At 41.0% G+C, this 9840-nt stretch overlaps 1 protein-coding gene across 1 annotated transcript; it reads right to left on the bottom strand.

Moving 5' to 3' along the window:
• Window positions 1-5967: 5967 nt before the first annotated feature.
• On the bottom strand, window positions 5968-8708 carry GJD4 (gap junction protein delta 4). The gene is made up of 2 exons (XM_011382505.2): window positions 8618-8708; window positions 5968-6992 (listed from the first exon to the last, which is right to left on the bottom strand). Exons 1-2 carry the CDS (start codon window positions 8679-8681, stop codon window positions 5968-5970), a joined length of 1089 nt encoding a protein of 362 aa, XP_011380807.1. The 5' UTR covers window positions 8682-8708.
• Between the last annotated feature and the right edge of the window lie 1132 nt (window positions 8709-9840).

Here is a 9840-nt window from a genome sequence, read left to right as displayed (position 1 = left end):
TCTTGAGAAAAACCTTTGCAGTTGCAGCATGATCATGTAAAAAGCCATAGGATAGGACAAGATCAGACACTTGTGAGCAAAAATAAAAATTAGAAATAAGGGGCTGCAACACAACCAAAAGAAGATGAATTCTTGTCTTGTTAAATTACCTCCTTCCCATGAGGCCAGATTGCCCATGATTTCTCCATTATCCCTAATTTCTCATACTTTCTGTCATCTAAAGCAACCTAATACAATTCCTAGATCTGCTACTGAGAGTTCTTAAATCCTTCTTTTTGGGGACAGAGATAAGCAAGAAAAGAGGAGAATGAAAATAGTCAAGAAATACCACCAGAAATAAATTAACGTTTCGATGCTTATAGATATTGCATCCTAAATATGGTCCAAAGAGGCCTCTGCTGGTCAGAAAGGATGAAGATGAAGGCTGGAGCATTCTTAAGTCTATGGATATTTTCCTTCTTGTGCAAATGTTTGGACATGTCCATTATCCCATCTGAAATTCCCAGCAAGCCCACCCAGTAAGGCAGTCCTATGCCCATTATAGCACTGAGAAAAGTAAAGTTCATAGAAATTAGAATTGTTTGAACAGTGGCACTGGAACAATGACTTTGCACTAGAACTTCTCCCACTAGTTTGCTGGCCTCTCATGTAATATGTTGGGGGTTTTTTTAGCTTTATAGAAAGAAACAGAAGCAAGAGATGACATGCTAGGTGCAGAACTGAGCCTCAGTAAAAATTGATTTAGCTTCATTGATTTGATATCTTATTTCTCAGCCTATTGATAAAACACTTACAGGGCAGTGTGAAGACCAAGAAGCCACTCTAGAGGAAGGGGCAGGTAGGGTTAAAGGGAGAGAACCACCAAGTGTTACACAGGTGATGAACAGGGGAGTCTTTTGGTGTAAAGATGGTCACAGAAGTAAATGTTCAATCAACGTCATGGCCACGTAAGCACATTCTGTACAATCGCTTACTATTTTATAAGGGCCTAGTATCCAAAATATACACAGAACTCACACAAGTCAACAATAAAAAAAAAAAATCCAATAAAAAATGGGCAAAGAACCTGAACAGACTCAAGAAGACATACAAATGGCCAACAGACATATGAAAATGTACTCAACTTTGCTAGCTATTAGGAAAATGTAACTCAAAACCACAATGAGATACCACCTTACAATAACAAATGTTGAAGAGGTGGTGGAGAAAAAGGAACTTTCATACACTGCTGGTAGAAATGTAAATTGATACGACCACTATGGAAAACAGTAAGGAAGTTCCTCAAAAAAATAAGACTAGAACTACCATATGACCCATCAATCTCTTTTCTGGATACCCAAAAAATTTGAAAACTTTTATTTCCAAAGATACATGCACCCCAATGTTTATAGCAGCATTTACAATGGTCAAGACATGAAAACAACTGAAGTATCCTTCAATAGATAATGGCATAAAAAATATGTGAGATATATATATATATATAATGGAATATTACTCAGTCATAAGAAAAGATGAAATACTGCCATATGCGACAACAAGGATGAATCTTGAGATTATCATGCTAAGCAAAATAAATCAGATAGAAAAAATTGAGAACCATATAATTTCACTTATATGGTAGATAAAAAACTGAAAGCAACAAACATGACAAATAGAGACCTGTGGACACTGACAGAGGATTAGTGGTTACCAGAGGAAACGGAGAAAGAAGAAGGTAGATAAGGATAAAGGGGATCAAATATATGGTGACGAAAGGAAATTTAATTTTGGGTGGTGAACACACAATACAATACACATATGACGTATTATTGAATTGTACACTTAAAATCTATATGATTTTATTAACCCATATCACCCAAATAATTTTAATTTAAAAAAATAAAAATTAAAAAAACAAAAATAAATAAACATATCGTGTATTTCTCTACAACACCTGTCTGGGGAAAAAGGGAACTCTTGTTACTAACATCTAGTTTTTGCATTTGACTTATAATTTCCTGAATTCTCCATGAAATTCATTTCACCTGATTTCAGCTTATGAGAAAATTTAGTCACTTCTTTCGGCTCTACTTTCTGTCATTTATATATCTCATTTAGATCTCAGCACAGAGGAAGAGATTGGCTCTATGACTGACAGGAGAGAAAAAAAAATATATATGTATACATATATTTCAATAGGGGAGAGACATCTATTTCATTTTTAGGAAGCATTGATCCCACAGCATAACCAAAATAGAACCAACAGGATTTACAGACTCTGCTGCTAACCCAGTCCCTGGAGGGTTCAGAACACTGAAGATACGGGTGGCAGGCATTTCCATTGTAAGAGATACTTGGCAAGTCTGTACCTGAGAAGCCCAGCTGCCCCTCTCCTCATCTACAAAGCACCATCATCCTCATCATTTCTTGCCCAAAACCAAATTTACAGTCAGAAAATTTGAAATAGGTTCTCATAATAGATTGCAAATCCTACAAAAAAAAAGGCATTTATTAATTCTGTAAATAATACTTTTCTTGGCGAAGCACAATCATAATCTCATTGATTCTCATAATCTTTTGTGTTTCTCTCAGCAGGCAGTCAGCTGCAGTACATATTGGTTCAGCATTTGGATTCCACCAGTGGGTTCCCACCACTGTTGGACCACCTGAGGATCCACCTGGACACTAACCTGGGAAGGTTTCTAAATTAAAGTTCCTGGAAAGTTAGTCTTAAACAGTATCTAATGAACTTTTCATACTGTGCAAAGACTGAAGAGAGAAACAAAGATACATGCATACACACACTTAAACCAACTAAGATCCTTTCTTATTTGAAATGATTGTATTTAAGAGGGCACTCCCTGAGTATAAGAGGATCCTAGGCTCAGTTCAGGCAGTTTTTTTCAAACTGTCACCTCCTTTCCCTTCTCTCCAGTCTCAATGGATCCAAGGACCTAAGCTAACATATTTGCTTAGCTTTCCCTCCTCTGAGACTAGTGCGTTGGCCACTAAAGATCTATTAAATGCCTCTTATGGGTCAGGTGCCCAGAAAATAGTTGCTGCCCAAGGCAAACACTGGCTAGTTGTTGGCCAAATTTTTCCTCCTTCTTTCTGGGCACGTAATTAGGCTGCCTTTAACAGGTCCTGGAGCAGCCGAGACTGACTTTTTGAAGGAGAATGTGGCCAGGTATGCTGGTGTCCTCTCCAGGTCTGACCTATGGCACTGGCTTTGCCCCTGACACAGCAATCTTGGCCCCATCAGTGGAAGATGAGGAAAGGATCCCTGAGTCACTGCCCAGAGGAAATCTGCCCATCAATCAGGAACACTCACTTTGCATTTTATGAAACTTCTGTTAAGTGGCTAAGGTTGGCATTTTCATGTTACAGTAGCTATAATTACCTTAACTTGCCACTATCTCCGACTTAGGCAATGACAATCCAGTAACTCTCTGGAGTATGGGTACAAACCCGTCAACCATTTTTCATTTATCCAGTGTGTCAAAGAGACATAGAAGCAAATTAAAATCTTGAAAAAGAAAATTGATAGCCACAGGTTTTTCTGAATAGCTACAAAACTGGGGGAGATTTGCAGTGTCTTGCATGAGAGCAAAGAGAAGAGAAAGGGTTGCCTTCCTCTTCATGTTCTGACAATGCATTCACAGTTAAACTAACACAGCCAACCAGATTTTAGAACACTCAAAGCCTCATCTGCAAGCTTGTTCCTCACAGGACTACATCACATCAGTTCTGTCCCCTAAGCCCTCTGCCATCACTCAATAGAGTGTGAAGTCAGTGAATTGTCTTCAGAGTCCCCTCATGGTTTCCCCATCACTTTCCCATGCAGCTCTTCCCAGGACATGTAGGCCTCTTTTGTTTTGACCACGTTCATCTTATCAAAACCTGTGCTTAGGCAGTTAGTAGGCTGGAAGGACCTAATAAATTAACCCTATTAGGTTAAAATGACTGACAGTTGCACATCTCATTGGTGGATTCCTAAACTTGTAGAGTATTAAGGAATCAACTAGTCTGGGTACTTTGTCACTCAGAGAAGGAAAATTAGGCCCAGAGGAATGAAATGACCTTCTAAGTAACAGTGAACTTATCCCTCTGCTTCCCTCTAAGTACCCATTGCTCTGAATAGTATGAACATTTTTCCAAGGAACAAACTCAAAAGCTCTGACTCTCTGATAGTGAGATTGTGGATATCAGCAGAGAAGCCAAAGCAGCCTTCCCAATGCCATCCAAATAAAATCACACTTGTTTATAAACCTAAACTTGAGCATGAACTCCAGTAGGAGAAGGATGGATCTGCCTAGTTCTCACTGGGGGCATGGCCGAAAGGAAACCCCAGCTCAGCATTGCCACCTTTTTTTCCCAGCTATTATCTGGGCATCCTGCATGAGCACACATCATCAATACCGAGTTGATTCCATTACTCAATATTATCAATGCTAATACTGGGGGTGCTTGAGGGGACTGTGGAGCTTACTTTTGAACTAGTAATGAAGCCTCAGAGAATCCTTATATCTCTTAAGACTATGCCCAACCTTGAGAAGCCCACCATAATTGCATGCTGAAAGGGATAAGAGCAGATTTGCTCCTGAATAGTTTGGGAATATCAGACTTAAAAATCACATGTACTGAGCACTTGCTATATGCAGACATTGATCCAAGTGCTGAAGAAAAAGATCTGAGTTATGGCTTACGGTTTCAATGAATTGAGGGGGGGGGGAGAAAGAGAGAGAGAGAGAGACTGTATATGTTAAATATAGGTACAATCATTCAAATAACTTTATGTCTAAACCAATTTTGAATGATTATTTTAATTTTTAACCAATTGCTTTGACATCCTGCAGATATATCAAGTAGGATGTTATTCTCAATCCTGGTAGATATTTCACTGTCAAAGTTTTCTTTAGAACGATTAAAAGTTTCCATTGGTTTCATGAGTTCATTTGTTCATCTTTTTTTATTATTTGAATGGGCGAAGGCAGTTCCTCTTCCTTGACCATTTTGTGTTTGGGGACCAGAGGATATTTATATTTGTAAATTCTGAAAGTATACCAGATGGTTCTTCCTCCTCTCTTGATGAAAGTTTGCAGGTTTATCCTGTCCCATAGTAGCTCTTTCTACTACAAAGCATCCTCCTATCAGGCAGTTAAAGGCAGCATTGAAGCTGTAACAGAGTCACACAAACCAGAGCAATGCAGAAAAGTGCAGAGAGGCGCTTATAGGCAGCCCGTACCACAAGCAGAGGCAGCTGTTTCTAGTTTATGCACAGAAAGCAGGAGCACAAACTGTGAAGCCTCAATACTCCCAGTGTTTCTCATCTGTTCCACTGAAACATGAAGACTCTCAGGACAACCTGAATTGTACAACTCTCTAAAGGACACAGACAAAACCCAGCCTAGAAAACATGGGACAACTCTGCAGCCACTCATCAACAGCACAAGTTCTGCCTCTACTCAGTAAGGACAGCCACTCAGAGACACACACAGGAACAACCAAGCAAGCCAGGACCCACTCCACATCCTGTGCACCTTCTACCCACATGCAATAACCACAGAAGATGCCCCCAAAGGCCCCAATTATTTACTAGCCATATTTTCTGCATTCGTCATTTCTCCTATAACACAATGAAGTATAAAGTGGAAGATCACAATGCAATCAGCATTAATTTTATTAAAGGGGTTTCGAGAAGTTAGACTAATATCTCTCTATCGATGACATGCAGAAAATGCCTCTTTTATCAAAGTAGAAAAACAAAGAAACCAAAAAAAAATCATAATAATTCGCCAGAAAACATTAAAACAGTAAATGAGCCTAATAATGTAAGAGAACATTTAATATTCTCTAGGAACATTGTGGAGATAAAATTTCCCACATGTCAAGGTGATGCTTCATCTTCTTCGGCCCCGCGTCTCTTTTTGGACAGAATGGTGGCGCCAGTACTGAAGCGTCGGTCGCTGCACTGCCTGGACGCCCTCCTCACACCCATTCGGACCTTCTGGTCCCCAGGAGCGGGGCGCTCCCAGTGCCCGCCGGCCCGGCATGGGGCTGCCGCGGACTGGACGGAGAGTGCCGGGCCGACTGACTGCAGAATGTTAAGGAATGCTCGCTGCTGGGGTCCTGGGGGTCCCCTCTGAGGGGCCTGCCCCTAGGCTTTGTGCGAGCCCTAGGCAGCTTGTCGCTGGCTGAAGACAGCCCCTCACTCTCGTCCTCATCTTGAAGCTCTATCTGCCGGGACACAGCAGACTGACCACTGGGGCTGTGGGCACCTTGCCCTCCGGTCCACCTGCCAGGGTGCGCGAGCGCCGCCCTTTCCTCCCACCGCGCTGTGGGAGCCGCGGGATCCGCCCTCCTCGCTGCGCTGCCGGGTCCCACGAGCGTCCTCCTGCGCGCGCTGCAGAGTAGGTCCGCCACGCTGAGCAGCATCGAGAATGCGCTGAGCGCCCAGAGGAAGAGCATCAGGATTGATTTCTCCGTGGGCCGAGAGACGTAGCAGTCCACCGCGCCAGAGCAGGGAGAGTGGGTGCAGAAGAACCTGTTAGGGACCGAGAATCCGAAGAGGAGGTAATGCAAGGCCCCGAAAGCTGCCTCTATCAGGGTCCTCAGACAGAGGTGCACGATGTAGCCTGAGGAGAAATCTGGCACCAACAGGCTGCGCCCTTCTCTGCAGGGCAGCAGGCAGCGATTATCCCCAGGGCTCGAGTCAGCGTGGTCCTGGCACCCGGGACAGCCATCTGGCTCAAAAGGTTCCCGGGCGACGAGCTCGGATCCTTTGTGCAGCACATAGACACTGAAAACCGCAGAAGGGAGGAGGACAGAAATGCTTTGGACCAGCCAGAAGCGAAGGTGGGACACAGGGGAGAAAATATCATAGCAGACATTGGCGCACCCTGGCTGTAGAGTGTTGCACACAAACCTCTCCTGCTCGTCCTGGTAGACAGGGGACCCGGCCACGAGAATCACCACCATCCTCAGCAAGATCATGAAGATAAGCCAGATCTTCCCTGAAAAAGAGGAGGAGGACGGGCATCGTCACCATCATCCAAACATACTTCCTCCTAACAATAGTGTTTAAGTATTTACTGGGGCTGAGAGTGAAGTGAGAAGTCCATAAGCATGCATTTTAGTAACAGCAACGGTATCAGCTAGTTAGCACAACTGACAAATATTTATTGAGCATTTTCAATGTGTCAGACACATTGTGAACTACTTGTTCACATTGTGAAATGCTTTGAGATTAGCAGATTTTAAAGAAGGATAGATACTAAAAATGTTTACTCTGACTGCTGGTTCAGACCTTTGGTAATGTCTCCTGGACTGAAAGATCTAGAAAGAAAGTTGAGCTGAGCAAATTAATAAGCAAAAAAAATCTTACTCTTCTTAGGAAAATAAGCTTTTAAAAGAATGTAAGAACATTCCTGTAACTCTGTATAGCTGATAAAACTGTTAAGTTCACTTTTTTTTTTATGATAATGGTCCGGAAGACCTAATTTAATAATGGGGTTTGTATGTAATGTTTCTTTATGGTTCTTGAAATCAGATATCTTTACGAACCTTCAATTTCTCAGAGTTTTCAGTAATTCAGAATTCTTTTTCCCCTATTTCAATTGTTATGAATTAATGAGGTTTGTCTTTTTTCAACTCATTCTGAATAAATATGACCAAGCCAGGGAATCAAAATAACTTCAAAAGTCCTCTTTTCATGTCATGAGCAAACTATTTTGGAACATATTTAAGACTAGGTCAAAATAATTTGTTAATATTTTGTTTTGTGATAAGATACAGAAAACATCACCTGAAAACAGAAAAATAAAACTTTATTATAAATGAAGGCAGTTAAAATATATCATTACATAATAAAGTCATTGACTCAAACTTTTAAGACCAAAATGATTTTGTTTATATTCTAGAAAATAACAAGTTAGAGAAATATCAATGACTTTGTGGACATATTTTAACCCTTTTCTCAATCCCTTTTTCGAGGACGTTTATGCCTCTAAAAACATTTGACTTGTCTGCACTAAACTCAGAAATCCTTATTATTTTCTTTGTTAAAAAAGTAACTAAACTTGGTGCTGTAGGCGTAAACAAATAAAAAAATAAGGGGATTATAAGCTGACAAGTTCCTTGCAAACTATGAGGTCTACCAAAGGTTGCCTCACCTAAAAAATTAAAAAAAAAAAAAAAAGAAAAAACTAAAATTGGGATTTGATTTAAAGCACACAAGAGAAATTGCTAATCTCTACAAATTAAGCTTCAAGATTACACCCTAAATAGATGAACAAGAAGAAAGCATAATTGAGACACTAATTTCTCTTTAACGTTTACTGTATTGTTCCTTTTCCTGGTAATGTGGCCAGAGAAGAGTTATACAACACCACCTCGTTCATCTGCTTCAGTCTTCAGATTCAGCACCAGAATGTCAGAGTGAAGAGGCCCTGTGAGAGAAACACATGCACACTCAAGATTTCCTTAAATGTTGGTGGAACTGAGGAGCAATTAGAAGAATCTTGAACCCATAGCTCTCTTTGCTCCAGCAGAACTTAGGCCTTTCTCCTGGGGATAGGACAGGCAAACCTATGAAAATGAAAAACAGAATAAGAGCTCTGCGGGTGTTTCCTATACTCACCCACAATGGTCATGTTGCAATTTAATGTAATGATGAGGAACCCCAGCAAGTCCAAACGGTCCATGCTTCCAGAATGTCGCAGTCTTAACACTGCTGGAACTGTTGAAAGCCTGTGATCTCCAAGGCAGAGGGAAATCTTTGCAGGAATAAATGTATCTTAGCTACAAAAGACTTAAAAGTGAGAGCTGGAGATATAAAAGGAAAGATTTGAGCCCAGGAGCAAGAGGTCAGTTTTTCTGTCTCCAAGTTGAGACGTCCTGGAGCTGTTTGCCTCTAAGGAAAAGCATTCCTGACAACTGCAGTAACCAGAAGACAGCAGGAGTCATCTCTCATTGTGGGCTATTCTTACCCTCTTGGGACATTCCAGGCCTGTGGCAGTGCTCACATGTCTCCACCAGGAGAGAGAGACAATTCAGGATATAAAATAGAAGTGACTACATTTAGCCCAGAAAGAAAAGTTCAGTTAACTAGTTAAGCAAACTCTCTATGAAAAAGGTGTTTCCTCCTCAGAAATATTTCTGCACCACTTCACTTGTTAAAGAAACACTAAAATGTTCATATTTTGTCTTCTCTATGAAACATAACCCATTATAACCCACACAACTCTTGTCCTCATTCTCAGTTCTTGTACCATTGAAGAAAACATGAATGTGCACCTTGGACTTGTGTTCCAACTTTAGGCTGTGACTCAATTATCCTCTACCTGTTTCCTGTCTGGGTTAGTGACAGGAGCTCTTTACTTTGATATGGAAGGCCTGGGTGCAAAGTTGGGGTAGCCTTCTGGTCACTCCAGATATCCTCTTCTTGCAACAGAAACAGTCCCTATCCCCTAAACCATTCCACTCAGGGTTTGTGGAAGGCAGGCGTGACATGATGGCATTGAGAGAAACTCACATGTCGTGGGTGTGCAACAACTCATCTCAGTGGAATTTCAATCACTAGCTGGTCAAAAAACCCTTCATAGGTTGCATCTTTCTTTTATATCTTCTGACTCCATTTAATCCAGGGCTGCTCCCATTGAATCAGCTTTATACATGTTCATTAAATTTGTAAGAAAATATCACTGTCTGGACCTGCTGACATCAATCACAGTTGCGTCAAAATCCTACCGTGGCTGGGGATCTATCATCAGGTGGAAATTGTAAATTTAAAAAGAATTATGTCAATTTTCCATGAAAGCTATTCTTTATGTTCCTATCTTTTCTTCATTTCTGACCTATTCT

Source organism: Pteropus vampyrus, unplaced genomic scaffold, assembly GCF_000151845.1.
Source record: "Pteropus vampyrus isolate Shadow unplaced genomic scaffold, Pvam_2.0 Scaffold481, whole genome shotgun sequence".
In the NCBI taxonomy this organism is placed as follows: domain Eukaryota; kingdom Metazoa; phylum Chordata; class Mammalia; order Chiroptera; family Pteropodidae; genus Pteropus; species Pteropus vampyrus.
This window is presented reverse-complemented; position numbering and strand designations above follow the sequence as displayed.